The following is a 22,829-nucleotide window of genomic DNA, read 5'->3' on the forward strand; positions in this document are numbered from 1 at the left end:
TCATAAGACATTACCTATGTTCACCTGTGTTTGCGAATGTGGAATGTATGTGGGGAGATGATAAGATCTCCTTTCATGATTAAGAACAATTTTCAGCTTTCAGCGCTGACGCAATTTGAATGACAATTGCGCGGTCATACAACACTGTACCCAAATGAAATTTTTATCATTTTTTTCCCACAAATAGAGCTTTCTTTTGGTGGTTTTTAATCACAGCTGGGATTTTTATTTTTTGCTAAACAAAAAAAAAAAATGGAAAATTTTGAAAAAAAAAAAAATCATGTTTTATAGTTTGTTATAAAATTTTGCAAACAAATAATTTTCCTCCTTCATTGATATGCGCTGATGAGGCGGCACTGGTGGGCACTGATAGGCACAGTTAAGGCTGCACAGATAGGCACAGAGAAGGCGGCACTGATGGGGACAGATAGGACGGCACTGATGGCCACTGATAAGATAACACTGATGGGTGGCACTGATAGATGGCACTGATAGGTGGCACTGATGTGCAGAACTGTTGTTGAGGCACTGATTGTGGGCACTAATTGGTGGCACTGTGGGCACTGATGGGTGGCACTGGACGCAGCACTGGTGCCTATTGCTAGGAGGCACTGGCAGGGGGCACAGGTGGGCACTGAGGATCTGGCTGCAGCTCACCGTGATCAGGACTGATGTCCCTCTCACAGCCGCCGGTGATCGGCTTTTTTTTTTTTTTTTTTTTCCCTCACACTGTCAGCGCAAGGAGAAAAAATAGCCAATTACCAGCTCTGTTGACATCACATGATCAGCTGTCATTGGCTGACAGCTGATCACGTGGTAAGGGGTCAGGATTGACCCCTTACGCCGATCTGTGATCCAGCGAGTCTCATAGACTCGCTGATCACAGAGCGCACCACGCGTGCCCTGCAGGGGGCGTGTAGGCCGCTCGGGCACGGGAGGACGTCAATAGACGTACTCCCGGCAAAGCAGGTCCGTGCTGTAGCCGTTATTCGGCTATAGCATGGATCTGAAGTAGTTAATACAGGTATATACATCAGACCAAAATGAGGGACAAATGAGGAGGAAAGAGGGACAGAGGGACTTTTTTCCATATGAAGGACAGCCCCTCGAAATCAGGGACAGTTGAGAGGTATGTGGAGGGACGCTAGTAGACATGTGCACACTGAAATATTCGTTTCGGAATTTCGTTTTCATCCGAAAAATAAATTTATTTAGTTACTCCCGAAATTCGTTTTTATTTATTTCGTTTTTCGTTAAAAATTGCATTCGTCCAAAAATCCAAATTAAGGTCGAATCTGTCATTGAAGGCTTATGGTGTCTGTCGAATGTTCAAAGAAGATTCGACGGAGCAGCTAAACTGTACGACGCCGTATAGTTTACCTGCTCCGTCGAATCTTCTTAGAACTTTCAACAGACACCATAAGCCAAAGTACGTGTGTACTTAGTTCTAGCTATTTTACCGCTCCTCCTCTTTGGTTACAATCAGCCAATAACATTCATCATCATCATTATTTTTATATATCTTTTCTCCCCTACGTCGAATCTCTCTATGTCGAATCTTTTCTCTCTATGTATAATAATCTTGGACTAATAGAGCTAAGGTTAGGCACATTTGACCACAGGTTTGATGGACACAGATTGTTATTGTCATCATCATGTCGAATCTCCTATCTATATCGAACTGTTGTAGCAACGAAAACGAAAATAAAGCATTTGTTTATGTCGGATCTTTTTCGTTTTTCGGATTCTGCACTTTCGTTATCGTTTGTTAAGACGATAACGAAAATACCTGAAATTTGGGCGAAAATGCATCCGGACAAAAACGAATGCACATGTCTAGACTCTAGTGTAGACCTTGAGGAATCAAGACATTGCTTCTCCTTTTATTGCCCAGTCACAATCTTTTGGTAGGAAGGAGACATGTAAAGCTGGGCATAAACGTCTCATATTTCCACCAATCAATGCTGAAGAGGCTGAGAGTCATGAGTGGCCCTGCAAGCACCAACGATCTCGACAAAAGTCAAACAAATCATTGAATAGGCTGGGTGGAAAAATTATCAACCATACAGTCTTTGCATCATGTCAGATGGAGTCACTGCTCATCAGCGCAATTGTATTCAGACAGCCATTGGTTCCACAGCTGCCTGAATACAATGGGGATTCCTCTATCCACACTGTGTACACAGCTGGGCACACACTATAAGAACATTTCCGGACAAGGAACAATCGTTCGATTTTCATATAGTGTGTACACAACTTTTAACATCCGATTCGGACTTTCCAAATAAAAATTTCTGAAGGGACAAACTCCAAAAAGTTTCTTGTACGTGAACAAAACTAATGATTAATTTCGTTTAATGTGTACTGTTTTCATACAAGAAAAAACAGATACAAAAGACTATGCATGATCAGAAACAATAAACAACAATAATCTACACTATAACGTTTGTACATCAAATAAAAAAAGCCTTTGTTCAAGAATTTTCATACAATTAGTACCACCCTGTCTTGACTTGCTGTGAAACATCGAGGAAAACTGGACAATCTTTTGCCCCATTTTATTATAGTGTGTACCTGGGTTTAGGCAGAAATTCAAGGCATCTATGCTCAGCCAAATGCTGGCCATACACTAATAGATTTTTGAACAACGTTAATAAAAACATTTGTAAAATTCTCATTAGTGCATTCAATGATGACAAATGTTATTCAAAAGCACTTCAAAAAATACTTTTAGCATTCGATTTTGGAGTGAATGCTCTTTCCCAAATAAAAAATGAAATTTATTCATTGGAGAAAAGCCCTCCATCTGCTCTTTCCAATTTTCTCATCACTGTGGTCGAAAGCAAATGCCGATTTGATCGCGTTAACGTTTAGAAAATCAACTGTTATGGCCAATGTTAAGCCGCGTAAACACGATCGGATTTTCCGCAGACAAATCTCGGACTTTTGTCCGAAGGCGTGTGCCTGGATTTTTTCTTCCATACAAACGGCAAGGAATTGTCCGCCAACAAACACGAACATAGTGATGTACTACGAGGTTTTTCAGCTCTTTAGCGCCACCCTTTGGGCTCCTTCTGCTAATTTCGTGTTAGTAGAAGTTTGATGAGTGTTGATTCGCGCTTTTCAGTTTGCGCTTTTCAGTTTGCACTTTTCAGTTAGTTTCTGAACGGCCGTTTGTCAACCAGACATGTTGTGGAATCGGAGGAGATAATGTATTATTTATTATTGGCCTTGGAGTTATTGCTTTGACCCAAGTCCAGTACAGGAACAGGAGGAGTTCTTAGACCAAAAATGTTTGCTTTATTAATCGTGACCAATTATGTCATATGCCTTTGCTGCGGGAGCTCCAGGAGAATAATCCAGATGTTTTTCGGAATTATCTCCGGATGACGGACAACTGTTTTCACCAACTCTTGGCATTGTTGACCCCATATATTAAGAAGCAGGACACATGCCTGAGGCTTTTTTTTTTTTGGTTGAATAATAATGATTTGATTTGGTATATTTTCCATATTTTTGGATACATAGAATGCACTTTTTGGTTAAGTTCTATTGGCAGATAGCATGTCTAATTGTATCTGTTTTCTTTTTTTAATGCACAATAAAAAAATTGTGGAGAATAATACTTGGCTATGTGTTTACTTCAAATGACAGTTTGGGAGTAGGCAGTTACATTTAAAAAAAAAATACAATTTAAAATTAACAAGGGACACCAACATAGCGTATCTTTGATCTTAAAAACTACGGGATAATGGTGTTGTGGTAACTTGCCAACCCCCCCCCCAAAAAAAAAAAAAAAAAAAAAAAAAAAAAAAAAGCATAATATTATTCTTGATATCACTAGAAAAAAAAGCCTTTGAAAATTTGCTGGCAATAACTCCATCAGTATCACCACCAAAGCAGCTTCATTATTATCCCATTAAAGAAGAAGAGAATTGTGCGCTGCATTTCAAGATTTCATAATTTGCCACGTCACGAATGTTAATTCTCCATTACAAACGCTAGTTTACAAGACCGACCACTTCCGGCTTGTCCTTGCTTCCGAGGATGTGTGTTTGTACTGTGGACTTTTGTCCGATGGACTTGTGTACACACGATCGGAAAATCCGACAACAGACATTTGTCCGCGGAAAATTTTAAAACCTGCCATCCGACAACAATTGTCCAATGGAGCGTACAAACAGCCGGATTTTCCGTCAACAGCCTGTCATCACACAATTCCCGTCTGAAAATCCGATCGTATGTACAAGGCTTTAGTCTTATGGAACTGCAACATAGCAAACTCAGGTCTCCTGGTTTACCAGCCAGGGGCTGTGCTGTCTAAAAGAGCTGCATAGGTCTCAGAAATGGGGTTGGCAGAAATACAAACCCCTTGACAGGTTAAACAGTTCTCATATGTCTATCTTTTCTATTGTATTGCCTGGAGTTGAGCTTTAATGAAAGGTCCTATAAAACTGCCTCTATTAAAGCATCAATCGCCTATTTTAATGGAAAATTGATGGTGCAATGGCTTCACCTAGTGTTTGTTTTAGGTGATGGATTTTCAGATCACCCTCCTGGACCGTCAGAGGCTGCCAGATCATCAGGATTCAGTTAACGGCTCAGAACAATTAGATTTCCTTTCCAAAAAAACTCACCATCAAATTATTACTGAATATTATGCAACTGTCAGCAGCTAACAGATGAAAGCGTCTGAGCTGGATTCATGTGTTGTCAAGCAGCAGGAAAAAAAATAGAAAAAGATCATTTATTCAGCTCTGGAGATAGTGCAGCATTGTTACTTAGAGGATGTGCATTAAGAATATCTTTTTCTGTTCTAGTTATCTTTTTCCTCCGCTTACAAAAAAAAAATAAAATAGTTAGTAAGCTGAATCTTTTCCGAGACTGGCTGTAGAAAAAATATGGAAAAAAATTCACCAATGCAATAAATGAGAGATATTACTAATGTATAACTTGGCAGATAGCAAGGAATGTCATAACTTGTCAAAAAATAATGATTTGGATTAGAGACCCTATCACCACATCCTACTCATGTCTAAGCATATGCAGGCAATCTGCATTAGATGTACTTACAGAAGTCTTGCCTGCTTCTGCACTCCTAAATAAAAATCTCAGTCCTGCAATTTGGCCAGAATATTGACACTTCCTGGAGCGTCGGATCGTGAGTCTTATGGGCTGCCTGGGCCTCTTTCTTCCAGCCCCAAAAATATTAGTGTTTTTGCTGGAAGTGCAAAAATCTCATAATATCGGTGTTAGAGGTAATACGCCACCCAGGTGTACTTCAGGCAATGCAGGAAGAGCTTCAGTGACCCCCGCATTCGTGAGAGACCAAATAAGACACAGGGAAACAAGCTGGAGTGTGTTCATAAGATCTCTGACCTTTACGGAATACCACAGTGGCTTATATGCAAAAGAAAGAAGGGAGGAGCTGTGTTTTAAAGCATATGTTTCTAAAAGTTAAACAAACTCAGTATTTTCTTATGATTAAAACTGCTAAATTTAGTTAAACAACAACTAGTTGATGATTTTGCTTATACAACAGGCTGCTTGACTAGATAACAAGAAATAGCTAATGACTTTTGCTGACACAAGTTCGGCTTAACCACAATATCTCATAGGGTGCAGTTCTATGCAAACTTAAGCCACAGTTGTTTATACATTCTATTACAATTGGCATTGAAAGCAGATGCATAACAAACAATGCCATAAAGTGGCTTTCAGGGCCGGATCACACTGGACCGACACATGTTCTGACTTAAATGCTGGCCATACACTATACGAAAAATCGGCCGAAAAATCGTTCGTATAGACACTTCGTTCGTTTTTCGGCAAGTTAATGGGCACAAATCGATAATCGTTTGTGACGTTTTTGTGGTAAAAAAACGAACGGGAAGTTTGGTAAATTTCTGCCGAACGTACGATAAATTGCAAGGTTAATGTGTTTCCCGTCCGAACTGTCTGCACTAGGTATATGTAAAAAAACGAACAAAAAATTATTTATTCATGTCCACTGAACAATTTATTGGTCATTATATGATGACACGATCGTTTGCGGTCACTGTCGAACGTTCGTTTTTCGAAAATGGGTTCGGCCGATTTTCTGTATAGTGTATGGCCAGCATAAGTGAGATGTCAAAATCAATGGTTCCCTATAGTCCGACTTGTTTTGGTCGGTCCAACTTTGAAAAAGGTTCCTGCTCTACTTTGGTCCGACTTGAGTACAATTTCAGCACATTGATTTCAATGCAAGTTGCATCCCAGTCGGATCATCATCTTAAGTGATCCGACTTGTGGCATGCAACTTGTGCGCTGAGGATCTTAAAAGGGGAACCCCATGCCAAAATTAAAAAAAAAAAAAAACGGCGGCTGGTCTGCAAGAGGTTAACATGAGCTGCTAGGGCACACTCCTGGTAGATGCCTGGATGGTGGGAGCAATTGTGTTCACAACTTTCAAGAACTGTTTTTTGAGCACTTGAGCTTCACATCTCATCACTTTTTGATGCACAAGCTAGTTATTATTTGGGACTTATCTTAACAGTTATGTAAAATCAGATGAATATCTGCTTGTGATGTGAGTACTTTATCACAGTTTCATACAATATTGCATATTACTTATTTTTAGGGTTTTTTTTTTAATTAGGGATAGTCATTCATGCTTATTTGTCTATTTTTGCTGCAAAGCTTCTTAAACTAGTGCATCTTATCACTGTTTCACATATTATCCCATAATATCGCATATCACTGCATTTTTTTGTTTTGTTTTTAAATTAGGGTTAGTCATTCATGCATATTTGTCTATTTCTTTCTGCATAGCTTCTTAAATTAGCGCACTTTATCATTGTTTCACAACTCTATCACATATTACTGCATTTTTGCCTTTTTCTGCTGCATAGCTCCTTGAATTAGCGCACCATTTTTTTATTATCATTTTTTGTTTTAGAGTGTTGCGATCACTTGCTAATGGTTGCAGCTTTTTCATGTGTATTTATTTTGTATATTAGTTTTGGTTGGCTGTGAGGTCCATAGCAGCGCACTAGTGCTTCATATTTAATATTTACACTTTCAGGTATAACATTAGTAGTTTACTGAATGGTTTCACTTGCTGTCTGGAACTGCTTTTGAATAAGTTAAAGAGAGAAGAATTAACCTGATGTTGCCCAGTAACGCAGTCCATTTCCAGTAATTTCTCCGTGCACAAACTCCCCTTCATAGTAACTTCCATCTCTAAATAAAAGCTTCCCGTGACCTGCAATAAAAAGGGATAAGTGGTACTCATTACTGCCTCTAATGACTTGCTCTTGTTTATATGTTAAAATGTATTGATTAATCAATTTGCCATATGTTTTACCACTTGTGTTGTGATGCACAGCTTTTCTGTGAAGTGGGCAGCTGTACAGTTCAAACAGAGGATATATTCCCAGAAGGCCTGTAAATAAAATTATTATTACCTAATGAGCTTATGGAATCAATCGGTGAAACCATGGCAAGTATTGAACCTTCAGGTGCCCAATGAAGTAAGATGCCGCCCCCCCCCTCCCACCAGCATGATTGACTCTGGGAACAATCACAAGACTATGGAAGGGATGATGTTCCTACTCACTCAGTCACTATAGGATTCTCTTTCTATATTCTGCAAAAAACTGATGGATTCTGCTGCTCTCTAACTCCACCTTCTGTTCATGTCCCCAATTCAACTAGCAATTTTACAGCTGTGGTGATAACGCTGCACGTGCTCAGTTTTCAGTGAGTTTTTATGCTGAGCATTTCCTCCCTATTACATTCGAGCAGCCACTATGACTATAGAGTCACACATGTGGGCGTATACACAGTGGTAAATGACAGCCCACTCCCTCCCTCCTCCTCCTCTATGCCCACTAACCAGCTAAACACAGTGAGGGAGAGATATTGCATGTAGATTAATGGAGGCTTCGCCTCTCTCTTATTCTAAGACACAGGCTGGATGGGTGTGACAGCTTGTAAGGTTCACTGATACTTGATTCCGGTCAGTGTGTAAGCAGTCAGGAATTAGTTATATGCTACTATATACTAGATTTTATACTAGAAATTATTTCCCTTAACCTATGTACCCAGCATTTGATCGCATTGGGTGCTATGAAATGAGGAGATTGACCCATTAAGGGTTTCTACCATTTGAGTCAGTACACCATATATAAATATGTGAAATGGACATGTTCTGTAGGCTCTGAAGAAGAGGGAAACTTTGAAACGCATTAGCTGATGTGACTACAAGTGTTGTGGATTTTCGCATATGGATTTAAAGGGGGAAGTAAAGCCTCTGAAAAAATAAAAATAAAAATACACCCTGCAAGACAAAGGCATAATGAGCTAGTATGCATAGCATACTAGCGCATTATGAATTACTTACCTGAGATCGATGCCCCCGAAGCGACCCTCGTTCGCCCCCTCCAACACCGCCATCTATTTTCCGGGTATCGCGGCTCCGGCGATGTGACTGGCCGAAGCCGCAATGACATCACTCCCGCGCATGTGCGCTGGTGCCGCCTCTAACGGCATGATCGCCGTTAGAAATGGCTCAGTGCACCTGCGCCCGATGTCTACGGCGCATGCGCTGTAGACATCGGTGCCGCTATTTCTGCAAATATCTCCTAAACCTTTTAGGTTTGGAAGATATTTCTTGCACCTACAGGCAAGCCTTAATTTAGGCTTACCTGTAGGTTAAAGTGGTTGTATTGGGTTTACAACCACTTTAAGTGGATGATTTTATGATAATGCTATGACACAAGTACTGGTTTGCGAGTATATTCACCTCTATTTTATTGAATAAAAACATGTATTGAAGATAATGCGCTAGGCCTATGCGCCCTCTGTGTTCAGTGTGACAGCTTGTGACTGGCAGAAAGATTACATTTCAAATATATATTTGTATGCCAATTTAAAACAGTTTATTGATTTTATTTATTTTTACTCTGTATTTCAAAAGGTTGTTTTGTTTGTTTTTTTGAACATGTGACCAGCAGCAGAGGACTAGAAGCTGCTCCTGCTTATGTTTCCCTGCAGACCGGCTGGGAGAGAGGTGGGTCATGTGACAGCTGTATATCAATTAGGAAAAAAGGTACTTACCATAGATTTTCATCCACATAGAGAAATAGAAGGGACAATGTGAATTAAACTGTGTGTGTTTAGTATCACTTTAAAGTAAAACATGAATGACCAGGTTTGATTTTCCAAGTCAGTTGCATTTACTTCTCCATAAATGTAAGCAGGCACTGGGAACGTCATCCTAATCTTTCTTTTTACTTATCCAAAGGCATAAGGATGCATGATTGGGTAAGCCAACTGTGCATATTAATGCAAAAATCTTTTACAAGAAAGGTCATTCAAAAATTTACCCAAAGATGCATTCCAAGCTGGGCGTAAATGGATTGAAATTTGGTTGGTTCAGCAGGAAACAGACCATAATCTGATTTGTGTTTGACCCCCCAATCAAAATGTTTTTTGATCAGCAGCTGGAGCCATTCAGGAGCTGCTGTCAGAAAACAACGTCCCAGCTTGTGTGGATAGAAGAATCTGTTCTTTTTTTTTTTTGTTCAGTTCTCTGGCTGAGAAGAACAAAAAAAGATCCGCCTATGCCCAGCTGTAGTAACAATCTCATGTCTATGGCCCAAGGCAGATACTCCCATGCTGTCTGTTATCAGAAGGAAAGTTGGTCAGGTAGGTTTATAGAACCTGTTCTGTTCCCATTACTCTTCTCCTCTAAAAATTGTCACCTGTAGTCTGCTAGCACTGCTCCCCTACTCCCCATTCATGACAGTAGGCCCCCGTTCACATTGGGCCGTCTTGACATGCAATTTAACCTGTTAAATCGCATGCCAAATCACCACCTATTGCCAGTAAAGTCCGAATCGGTGCGATGCCGACTTTGCAGCCCCGCACAGATTCCCAAAAGTAGTTCATGCACTACTTTTGGTGACTTCGGGGGTAATTTCAATAGACATCTGTACAGAACCATGCACAAATGTCTCTGAAATCTCTCCCAAAGTAGGAATGAAATGCGGGTTTGTAATCGTGTGAGTTCAGCTGAACTCGCACAATTTCAAACCCGCATTCACCCTGGGTTCACACAAGTGCGATGCGGGAACCAGCCCAATGCCAGCACTGGTTCCCGCATCGCTCCACTCCCACAGGCAGTTCACACTGCCTTCTGCGAACCGCTGTGGGTGTCATTAACAAACACCCCCAGTTTAATTCACAGATCGCAGTGCGAACTGTGAACTCGCACAGGAATCGGACCGCATAGGTGAGAACACGCATGCGATCCGATTCTAATGCGGGGGAAAACAAGTCCCTACACTATTTTCTGTGCAACTCCAATGCGAGTTCAGCCATACAACTGTATGGCTGAACTCGCATTGCTCAGAGATCACATGTGATCGACACCTGCAGTGCGGGTGCGAATCACATGCGATCTCTGAGATCGAGCTAGTGTGAACCCAGGCTAAAGAATATTTGGCTGACACAGGTGTGTGCACAGTGTGTGCCAGGTGTGCCTTGGCACACCCTAATCCCCCTGTTTGGTGTAGATCCCCTCTGTGTAAACCCCTGATATTTCGGCAAGGCCCCCTAATGAGGCTCCTAAAAAATTTGTAAATAAATAAAATTATAAAAAAAAAAAAATAAAAAAAAAATAAAAACTGACACCATCCACTGCCCTACTGGACACCAATCTCTGCCCTACTGACACCATGCACTGCTCTACCGACATTGTCAATATAACTACACATGCATGTGTTTGAGCTTTGAGGCGCACAACCTAATGCAATAGGCTGTGCACACCTATGTTGGCTGAGCTGAGCATTTGTGATTAGGGCTCATTCACGCTATGTGCAGTGACCTGCATTTTTCGTCCCTCGATAAACCAGGTCACTGCTAGGGCACATAGAAAACAATTGTTTGCTATGTGCCCCATTTACACTGCAATGCTTGTGTGATGTTTGGTGCAGTGAGCTGCTGTAAATTGTAGCATGTCTGCATTTTTCCGCAGCGAAGTGGATGGCACTGCATGATACATCACAGCAACGCCCTGTGCAGTGACATTAATGAAGCATCACATAAAGTTAAAAGGAAAGCACTATTAATCAATGTGATGTGCATTGTCACTATCCCACACGGTAAAATGTTGAGTTTTACCATGCAGGCTACTGTGAACCCAGTCTTATAAGAACACTAGGTAACAGGTGTAGTTGCATGTCCAACCATCCCCTAGCATTTCTTGTTTACAAATAAATGTATCCCCTTGTATTGATGAGCACCTTAAGGGCCCTTTCACATTGAGTTTTTCAAGCGCTTTTGCGTTAAAAAATCGCCTAAAAAGCTCAAGAAAAATGCCTCTCCTTAAAATCAATTAATGTGTTCACACTGGGACAGCGTGCTTCCATTGCGGTGAAAAAACCCCTGCTTGGAGCATCTTTGGAGCATGTTTGGGGAGCTAAAAAAAAAAAAAAAAAAAAACTACTAAAAACGCTCCTTCCCATTGAAAACGGTAAAAATGCACCCGCAAAGCGTTTTTGGTGTGGTTTTTGAGTTACATGTCCTTTAAAAATAGCACCACAAACACGGTAAAATGGTGCATATGCATTTTTTCAGTGGATCAGTGTTATAGTGCCCTAAAAAGGTACAGTCCACCCGCGCGTTTGTCACCTGATGCTCCTTTTAGGGCAACAAGCGTAGCGGGTTTAAAGAATAATGGCACCCAAAAAAACGCTTTGCGCATTTTGCAACAATTTGATATAGTGGGTGGAATTGCAGTGATTCTGCCTGTGATCCAAAATTGCGAGAAGTGAATGGAGCCCTAAACAGAAGTCTGATGGTTGAGGGTAGGCTCTTGCCATAACATGCAACTATGCACATTATGAATGAATGTTAACCTAACCATTACTTTTGGAATGCTTTATAAAAAGACAGTTTGTTGTCTTGCCGGTTTCGATATTTTGGGATATTAGACTGGCAAACACATTTTTTGCTAGTTTTATTTAACATGAGGAAGAGTTATAACCTCTATCAGGTGTTTTTATTCTAGTCCATAAAGTGCACCAGACCAATGACAGAGTACAAAAAAACTTTTAATGTTGTTTAAACAAGACAATATACAACGTAAAACGATCGATGAGTTTCAGGAGTTCAGTGGTATGCCCCTTCGTTAGGGCTCAGATATTACATAAACTTGAGAGGACTCAAAATGGCAGAATTACCACAATTAATTGTTTGATTAAAAAAAAAACCACACATTGCCATGGAGCAAAATAGCAACAGCACCGTGGGCACTGCATCAATTTTTTTTTTCATCAAGCAATTAATTGTAGTAGTTCTGCACCATTAGTATTTATTGGCTTTTTCTTAGCAACATTTTCATCAAGCTGGTATCGCATGCTCCACAAAATGTATACTCACACGTTTGGCGTGTTTAAAAATGAAAAGAAAATGTTAAAATGAGTAAAAAAAAAAAAAAAAAGTAAGGTTTAATAAAATAATAAACAATATAAATATAAATACTGCGCTGTCAAAAAGGCAGAGTGAAAGCAGCTAACATTAACAAGTGATCTAACCTGTGATACAAAGCAAAAACATAAATGTAGCGCTAATAATAATAAAATAATAGCAAAAAAAAAAAAAAAAAGAAAGAAAGCTTACCGTGTTTTTTACCATCTTTCCACTCTCCTTCATAGCGGAAAAATGAATTTGTGTAAACGTAAATTCCATATCCTAAAGACAAAAAATATTGATGATTAATTTGAATTTGCACTGGCATAAAAAACTAAATGTTTGCTGAGAAAACAACAATCTCCATGTAATGACATCAAATGCTCTTTGAGACATTGTCCTGTGAGCCCAGACCACTGTGATGATACTGTATGCCCCGAGGGGGTAGTTCAACGTCATGCTGAGTCTAGAGGGAGGGTCCATGACAGCCTGAGCTCACAGGAAGTGGGTTGAACAATGAGGTTATAACAATGAGGTTATAATACAAAAGTGAAGACCAGCAGCACTGGACATTGGAGTTTCTGTAGGGAACATCTCCAGAGAAGAGGTGAGTATTGTAGCAAGAGCTGTTTGTTTTTTTTTAAACTGTAGACAACCTAACATTATATTTTACTATAAACTAGAGTTCCCCTTGAACTTCATCTGTTCTATATACTATTCAGTACATGGATTTATTTTTTTCCCATAATAAAGTTTTATTGAGTAGACATATTATCATTACATAAAACAATGTAACAGACACATGTATAGCCAAATATTGTATATAATGATTTGAGACAACTTTAAGCACTGTATTAGGAAAGTGATCTTCAAACTGTGGCCCTGGAGCCAGATGTGGCCCTTTGCTTGCCTCTGTCTGGCCATTGGGGCACTATTCCATTCACAAATGACACTAATAGTGGGGCACCATTCCTCCCATTGACACCAATGATGGGCCGCTATTCCTCCCACTGACACCAATGATGGGGCGCTATTCCTCCCACTGAAATCAACAATGGGGTACCATTATTCCCACTGATACCCACAATAGGGCACTATTCCTCCCACCGATATCAACAATATGGCACTGTTACTGCCACTAAAACCAATGATGGGGCATTGTTTACTCCCACTGATGCTGGGGCATTTTCTACTCCCACTGGCCACAGTCTGGCCCTCCTATAGTCTGAAAAACAGTAAACTGGCCCTTTGTTTAGAACGTTTGGAGACCCCTGTAATAGGAGTACAGCATACAACAATAAGAAGGTATATCAGCCTGGTAAAGCAGGACAAGAACATTTAGAGAAGGATAGGGAATGAAAAAAAAATGCAGAGGTGGGGGGCTGGGAACGGGAATGGACTCTAGGAATGGGTGCCTACCAGTTAGAATTATCCCCAAGCAGGTACCCCTAAGTATGTTGTCTTTCAAAAAGCACCTCAGATGATAAATACTAAGTACCACATCGCCCCCAAATATCAATAGGACATGGTGTTGCAGTAAGTCAGTGTTGACCTAAAAGTATCTCAGACTTAGGAGGTATATACAAGTTCCTCCATTTTCAATACTTTATCCAATCTTATGAACCAATCATCCATGGATGGCACTATTGCTTTCCTCCAGTGCACACGGATACACATTTTTGCATCGTTGACCATGTGTATGACAAGTGTTTTTAAGTAGTCGCTGTCTGACAGAGATGTGTGATGCAATAAGTATTGGGCAAGGGAAGTCCATTTGGAAAGTGGATACCAATTGGATAATCTGGTAAACCTTTTTCCAATATTGCTGAATCCTCTGGCATTGCCACCAAACAAGGAGGATCGTATCCTCCACCACTGAACAATGCCAACAATGATTCGGCATGAAGGGATAAAACATGTAGAGGAGAGAGGGCATCCTGTATCATTGCTTTCTTGAATGTTTATATTTTTTTTAAAGGGGACTTATGGGAAATAGCGTGTCTAGGTTTTCCATACATTGTAAAAAATGGGAAGAGGATTCAGGATTGCAAACTGATCCGGAGTTTGCAGGAACGTGAGCAGTCAATAGCAATTATGTGGCAGAGAATGACTTTCTTTTTATTTCACATGCCTTTACCTGTTTATTATACTTTAGGTATTTTAGCTGTTTATATACAATACTTATATTTATTTTTTATGTATTATCATTTGTGTATAGCTGTTTATTTATTTATATTATTTTTTATAGCTAATTCTATTGATATATTTAGTGGTTTAGCATGTCCACATTTACAGTTGTTTTGCAAAAATGACAGTGACAGGGTTTAGAAGAAACCAAAACACTAACAGGGGTATGTACAATCATTATCATCATTTAAAAATGTAAGTAAAGACAAAACTTTTTTCTTTAAATCTTGGATAGAGTGGGGAAGGTTTAGAAGCCCTGTCACATTTTATTGCTAAACAGGGCTCCATTGGAAAGATTTTCCTTCTGTTTCTGTTATGAGGACAAGAATTTTAAAAGAGAATAAGTAAGGAAAATCTTAAAAGGGGGAACAGACAACAATAACAACTGACAGAGGCTCTAGCATTCCCCCACTTAACTTAGCTTGAATCAGCAGGCACTGTTAGCTTTGCTAATTGGACAGCTATAGATTTGACTCAGCAATGGATCATGGTGGACCTCTGCAGAGAGACCACTGCTACCCCACAGAATGAAAGAGTCCTTGTCTGCAACATGAGGGAAAATAACTGGCCTTTCTACTCAGATGTGGCTGCTCTCTAAAGAAAAAGGCCTCATTCCCACAGCATTTTAACTCCAGTGGTGGCAGGAATCCAGCAAATTCCTGCAGCTAGGTTTACAGGTGGTTGCGGCTATTGAGCTCATACAAAGCAATTACAGACTGTCAGTGGCCACAGGTGTTAACATCTAAATACATATGACGCAATTACCTACGGTTATAGGGTAGAAGAAAGCTTGCGTCCAAGGGGCGATCTGTCCATGCTTGATTACGTCAGCTGCGGCTGTCATCAGTCTGTTATTGTCTTGTACAGGCTGAGCAGCCCCACCTGTCTTCAACCACCTGGGAGTCCACAATGGCAAAATTAGGGGTTGCACACCACACAGATCAACCCCGTCCGCTGGTAAGCTAACAGAGGCTTCAACTACATGCATCTTGTCCACTCCCCTCTGATGCATTTCACCCGGATTGGGCTTAGTCGTAGCGCTGACCTCTATAACTAAGCCCATTCAGGGTGAAATGCATCAGTGGGGTGTGGCCAAGATGAGAGGACTGTATCTGAAGCCTCTGTTAGCTTACTAGTGGATGTGGTTGATTAGTGTGTTGTCCGTTCCCCAATTTTACCATTATGATTGTTCCATGGACGAAGACATGCCCCTAAAGGGGCTGACTATCACTGTGGGATGAGAATATGAGGCATTTAAGCAACGCTGACCTCTAAGAGTAAGCCCATTTAGGGTGAAACGGGGCTTAGCTAAAATGAGAGAACTGTATCTAACGCCTCTGTTAGCTTATCAGCAGATGTGGTTGATCGATGTGTTGTGTGTTCCCTAATAATACCATTATAATTGTTCCATTTAAGCAACGCTATTTTTTTTACATATGGTCACCTGGGAATCCAGTCATAGGAATCCCTTGGTCTCTTGCTGCAGCTGGAGTTAAATTGAGATCTTAAAGTGGTTGTAAAGCCACTCTAACCCGTATACACCATCAGCACTGCCTCCTATTGTAGTATCCACCTCTGTTTGTGATTTATAAAAATAAATGCTGCAAATACCTAATTTCACTGCCGAGATTGTGAGCACGACTGGCCAGCTTTCTCCTTTCCTCCTCTGAGAGATGCAGCGGGCAGGGCTGAGATTCCTCCTCTGATTTTAGTCTGGAGGGGAGGAGGAGAGGTGGAGAGAGTTGGCTGGTCATGTGATCGCAATCTCGGCTCTTAAATGAGGTATTTACAGCATTTATATTTATAGATCATTCACAGAGGGGGACACTGCAATAGGAGGCAGTGCTAATGGTGTATCCAGGTTAGTGTTATGAGAGCACCAGGAGGGGGTGGCTCACACACAGACAGAGAGGGGAGGAGGGAGGAGGACACAGGAGCAGAGAGGAGAGCAGATAGCAGGCTGCTGATGACAGAGGCACGTAAACTGACCACGGTGTCTGGTCTCAGCAGCCATGATACACCGTGGTCAGTTTACAGAGGGGTGGGGAGAAACTGGCAGGATCAGCCAGGTTTTTTAGGTGTTACAGGTGGCCAAATGACACAGGACAAGCATTGTATCATATAACGTGCTTTAAAGGAGCAGAATCAATTTTTTGGGGGGTTAACAAACGCTTTAAATATTGAATACCTTTTGTTTTGATGCACTTGAAATATTTTTTGCTGCTTTTAAAATAAAAGTTCACTAGGGCTCTAATTTAGAACACTAATAGCGAAGAACAGATTCGATCACCTTCCTAACCTATTGCAACAACCTTATTTTAAAAGTCAATGGTCCCATTAAGTCTGTTAAAATGATACGTTAGCCTCAGCATGCCGAATTTCAATGGTAATGTTTTAGCAAAAGATCTTTATAATGGCAGTTTGCAGTTTTTTGTGAGAAATGACACTAGCGTGATATAAAGCGGTGGGCCGTTCTTCAAACCAAAAGCCAGTTTCAGCCCCTGCCAAGACAAAGACGGACTGTTTACATCATGCTGTCTTAAAAGGTTATTTTTTGTTTCAAGTCACTGTATCAGATGGCGATATATTAAACTGGCGTATGAAGTCAGCCTAGTAAGCAGGTACATGGAAATCAGAATTCACAGGACTCTGTGGAGTTGGAGGACAAAGAGCTCTGTGAGTCATCATTATTTCTTTTGGACTGGGCTAAAACAAGGCAGCAGCTGCTGTGTAAAGTTTAGCTTGGACCGCGGCTCTGGATGCTATAACCATTTATTTCAATACGAATCATTCTGGGTACATAACTATAGAGCACAATCACAACCTTTCTTTAATATTACAAAGAATATAAATACATTGCCCTCGGGATCCATTCTTTATTCGGAGACGTTGGAAGATTTGTAATTTTACTGACTCAGTGTTCTAGGTGGTACTTGTATATACATACTATATATACATTTAGGTTTATGTAAAGGGTTTATTTGAACACCCACAGAGGGAGGAATACAGTGGGGTTCAACTGTTATTTTATACAGTTGAATATGTATCTACTCCTACAAAAAGCATAGGGCACCTATTATTAGGCTGATGTAGTGGACCTACATCATATGATCAGCATAAATTTGGGTTAATAGAATTGCTCCAGGAAAAATAAATAATATTAGCTAAAGATATCAAATACTTGCATATCATCATTCCAGTAAGAGTTTCCCTCCTTCACTGCTGGTCACAAGACTAATGCTATGGCATTAACCACGTGATCTCTGCTTTAAAGCGGAGTTCCACCCAAAAGTGGAATTTCCGCTTTAAGGTATCCTGACCCCCTGACATGCCACATTTGGCCTGTCATTCATTTTGCAGGGGAGCGGGGGAGTGGGTACCTAGTTTTGATAGGTACCAGCTCCCACTTCCGCCCGTGCTGCCTAGGTGACTCCTCCTCTCCCCCTCCTTCCAATCTTCTGGGACATGTTACAGGTCCCAGATGGTTGCCCGGCCATTCAGGACGCGCAGCGCAACTCGCGCATGCGCACCCAGCTGTGAAGCCGCAAGCTGTCACAGCCGGGTGCCCACACTTGCAATGCCGGCGCCGAAGAGAGACGGGGGAGAGAATGGAGGCTTCGGGTGGCCATATTGCTGGACCGTGGGATAGGTGAGTGTGTGTTTATTAAAAGTCAGCAGCTACACTTTTTGTAGCTGCTGACTTCTAATAAACATGGGTCCAGCTGGAACTCCGCTTTAAGGAGAGAGGATGTGTGCAGGTACAGCTGCTTATTGGTTGGCTTTGCTTCCAAATTGCTTTGGCAGAGATCATATAAACAAAGCCACAAAATATAATGATAGTGGTGGTTAGACATAGGCTCGCCAACATCCCTAACCAAACCAACAGTAGCAATTTTTTTCAATGGGACTTTTTAGGCAAGTACATTCCAAACATAAAATCATATCTCTTTATTTCTATACAATCTAAAACACATGAATATTACATACAATTGTATAGCAGCTGATATATCATCTAATCTGTCATAGGTGTGTGCAGCCGATTGCATTAATTAGGGTGTGCACCCCTAAGCTCAAACACACATGCTTGCAGGAGACATTCACTGAACACACAGAGGACCTGTAAGTTACTACTAAAATGGGGCTATAAAAGTTCCAGTGAAATGTCATAGATTATTCATCTTAGTCATATATATTATAAAATTAATTGAATGATTGTATAATTGTATTATAGATATGGCATAACCTTTACCCCTGAAGAAGAATATTCAAAACACGCTGGGTGCGTCCCCAAATTGGGGAACTGGTGTAGTTATTGTTTATTATACATCACTATCTTTAAGTATTTATGTATTATTGGATTGCAAAATGTTGTTACAACATTATATTAACATTGATACTTGGATAGTTTTATATCTTTCTTGTGTTTGTTAGGAGGTTTATTGCTTCTATGTAGCATTTGTGAATATCTGATATCCATTGCTATATTGTTCCTCTATTATATCACCTCCTATATCTCCATTTTCTGCAACTGGTTTTGTGTGGTCAATTGGCTCCATATCTTCCAAAAATTTTTATGTATATTTTTTATATACATTTTGACAGAATTCAAGGGAGGATCTTTTTTGTTGGATTTATGATCTTATCGCATTTGTTCAATCGTTTTCAATCGCTTCTTGTGTTCATTTTCTGTTTATCTTTTTCTTAACACATTATATATTATTTTATATTCATTTTTACTCTTATTTTTTTTAGTTTTCTCCAGGCATTCTATTATGAGATTCTATATATATATATATATATATATATATATATATATATATATATATATATATATATATATATATATATCTCTATCTATCTATCTATATATATATAGATATAGATATAGATATAGAGAGAGAGAGAGAGAGATACACATACACACACATTTTTGTAAATATTTTATTATATCTTTAAATGTGACAACACTGAAGAAATGACACTTTGCTACAATGTAAAGTAGTGAGTGTACAGCTTGTATTACAGTGTAAATTTGCTGTCCCCTCAAAATAACTCAACACATAGCCATTAATGTCTAAACCGCTGGCAACAAAAGTGAGTACACCCCTAAGTGAAAATGTCCAAATTGGGTCCAATTGGCCATTTTCCCTCCCCGATGTCATGTGACTCATTAGTGTTACAAGGTCTCAGGTGTGAATGGAGAGCAAGTGTGTTAAATCTGGTGTTATCGCTCTCACTCTCTCATACCGGTCACTGGAAGTTCAACATGGCACCTCAAGGTCTCTAACATCCACCAGCTCCGTGATGTCGTCATGGAGGAGTGGAAGAGGACTCCAGTGGCAACCTGTGAAGCTCTGGTGAACTCCATGCCCAAGAGGGTTAAGGCAGTGCTGGAAAATAATGGTGGCCACACAAAATATTGACACTTTGGTCCCACCTGGACGTTTTCACTTAGGGGTGTACTCACTTTTGTTGCCAGCAATTTAGACATTAATAGCTGTGTATTCAGTTATTCTGAGGGTACAGCAAATTTACACTGTTATACAACCTGTACACTCACTACTTTACATTGTAGCAAAGTGTCATTTCTTCAGTGTTGTCACATTTAAAGATATAATAAAATATTTACAAAAATGTACTTACTTTTGTGAGATACTGTGTGTATATATATTATATATATATTTCTCCCTATGCTTCATTCTTCGTTCTATCTCAATTTTTTCGTTATGTCAGTCTCTTTAAAGTCTAGTTATTTGCACACTCTGTGATTTAATGATTTTATCTGGTGTGTTTAATTGCTATACATGTTGGTCAGCCAAATAAACCGGGTTGTTTCTGTTGCATCGCCATCGGGTGGAGCATTTAAATAGCTCAGGTTTAGGGCTACATTTGTGTTGTGAACAAGCGCGAGCTACCCGCGTGAAACGCGTCAACATATGTTCCTGTAACGTCCTATGGCATGGTGACAATAAAGAATATATTCTACAGATGTTTCCCCTTCATGATGTGCGGACAATCTTCTTTTCCTTCAATCATCATTGACGGTGATGACCCGGGGCCAGCATCCACGTGGTTCTTCATATCCACAGTCTGATCGGTGTTACACTTCTTTCGGACTTTGTAGACAAGTCATGCACTAGGAAACTGATATAGGATTCCCCTCTTCTGGGATTTGTAAGGAATTTCTCAAGATTGCATGGACATTATATGTACAGAATATATGATGTATCAGCCACTATGTAGTTGTATGTAATAATCACGTTTTATTAAATAAATAAAGGGATATGTTTTTAAGATTTAAATTCGTAATGTGTTTATAATGGTACTAAATGTAACCAAAGCCAGAGGATGGAAGGGTTCACAGGAAAAGAAAGGCAATAATTTGACTTATTGAACTTCTTTCTTAAAGACCTCATGCCCACGGCCATACAGGCCACACACGTGCATGGATGAAGCTCTGAATGCAGATAAAGTGTGCGTGTTCAGAGCATAGGCTGTTTACATCCTCTAATTCATAGTCAATGAAAGGGATTATGCAGGCTCTCCATACTGTACGACCCTGTGAATGTGCCACAGGCTGATCGCCCTCCATGCCACGCTGCATTGATGCAGTCATTCATGCAAAAGGAGCCCCGACCAAGTATTAAGTGCATACTATACTGTACATGGATATACTTTTCAGTAAGCCAACATTTCTGTATTAAAAATCATTTTTAATTGGTCTTATGCAATATTCTAGTTTTCTGAGATACTGAATTTTGTAATTTCACTAGCTGTAAGCCAAAATCAAAATTATAAGAAAGAAAGGCTTGAAATATATCACTCTGTGTGTAACACATCTATATAAAATATATGAGTTTCACTTTTTGAATTGAATTGCTGAAACAAATTAACTTTTTGATGATATTCAATTTTTTTGAGATGCACCTGTATATAAAGATAAGTGCACAGCTAAAACTAACAACAAATCTGGTTACCAGGTAAGATGTGGACCAAGCACTGGAGTCTTTATCCCACTCAAAGTTCTACAAAGTCTCTGTGCTTCAGGACCCAGGATAGGGTCTGCAAAACCAAAAAAACATTTTATTTCCCCCACATCAGCCATAAATCCAGAAGCCTCTTACCATGTGTATGTGAGAAACCACAATCCACAATCCTGCCATCCAGGATTATATTTATAAAATCTCCCTCCCTCTCTGTCCCTTTATATACACAAGTGCATCTCAAAAACGTGAAAATCATCATAAAGTTAATTTATTTCGGTAATACAATTCAAAAAGTGGAAAACTCATATATTCTCAGTGGCAGCCCGTCTATTAAGGGAGCCACTGCCCTATCACACCACCCCCTATATGAGTAATGGATAGATTCATGCATAGCCACCCTCTATTCATGCGTCCGGCCCCTTTCAGGATGCGGGGAGCGTGCATTACAGCAGCGGGGGTGTTTTTTTTTTAAGCACCTGATTAGAGCCATAGGCTCTAATAGGCTTCAAAATAGGGTGGACTCGAAGCGCAGAGCATTGCGCTCGGAGCCCACCCAGGTGTGTTAGAAAAGCAAATGAATATTCGCTTTTCTAACACTGGTTCGCCTCTCCGCCAATCAGGAACCACGGGTCTGATACCCGTCACCTGATTGGCTGAAAGGAAAGGCAATCCTATTGGACGCCTAGCAGGAGGAAAGAAGAGATGCACGGCGGAAGCATGGAAGACACAGAGCTGCCGCCTGACCCACAGCTCGCCACTGTCTGCCCGCCACCAAGATGGGGTAAGTGCCGGTCAGACAACGAGCGGGCGGGGAAGTGCTGGTTAAATGCCGCCGGGGGGGTCACAGTGGCTGCATTTGATGGGCACAGTGGCTGCATTTGATGGGCACAGCGGCTACATTTGATGGGCACAGCGGCTACATTTGATGGGCACAGCGGCTGCATTTGATGGGCACAGCGGCTGCAATTGATGGGCACAGCGGCTGCAATTGATGGGCACAGCGGCTGCAATTGATGGGTACAGCGGCTGCATTTGATGGGCACAGTGGCTGCAATTGATGGGCACAGTGGCTGCAATTGATGGGCACAGTGGCTGCAATTGATGGGCACAGTGGCTACATTTGATGGGTACAGTGGCTGCATTTGATGGGCACAGTGGATGCATTTGATGGGCACAGTGGATGCATTTGATGGGCAC

At 40.5% G+C, this 22,829-nt stretch overlaps 1 protein-coding gene across 2 annotated transcripts in view; it reads right to left on the reverse strand.

Moving 5' to 3' along the window:
- The window catches only part of MORN1 (MORN repeat containing 1), a 518,336-nt gene that overhangs the window by 475,327 nt on the left and 20,180 nt on the right, over positions 1-22,829 (reverse strand). For both annotated transcript variants that reach the window (XM_073602994.1, XM_073602993.1), the window contains exons 2-3: positions 12,670-12,741; positions 7,148-7,246 (exon numbers count right to left, since the gene is read on the reverse strand). In XM_073602994.1, the coding sequence (XP_073459095.1) occupies positions 7,148-7,246; positions 12,670-12,741 (171 nt within the window). The remainder of the gene's footprint in view (positions 1-7,147; positions 7,247-12,669; positions 12,742-22,829) is intronic.

The sequence above is a fragment of the Aquarana catesbeiana genome, linkage group LG10, assembly GCF_042186555.1.
Source record: "Aquarana catesbeiana isolate 2022-GZ linkage group LG10, ASM4218655v1, whole genome shotgun sequence".
In the NCBI taxonomy this organism is placed as follows: Eukaryota; Metazoa; Chordata; class Amphibia; order Anura; family Ranidae; genus Aquarana; species Aquarana catesbeiana.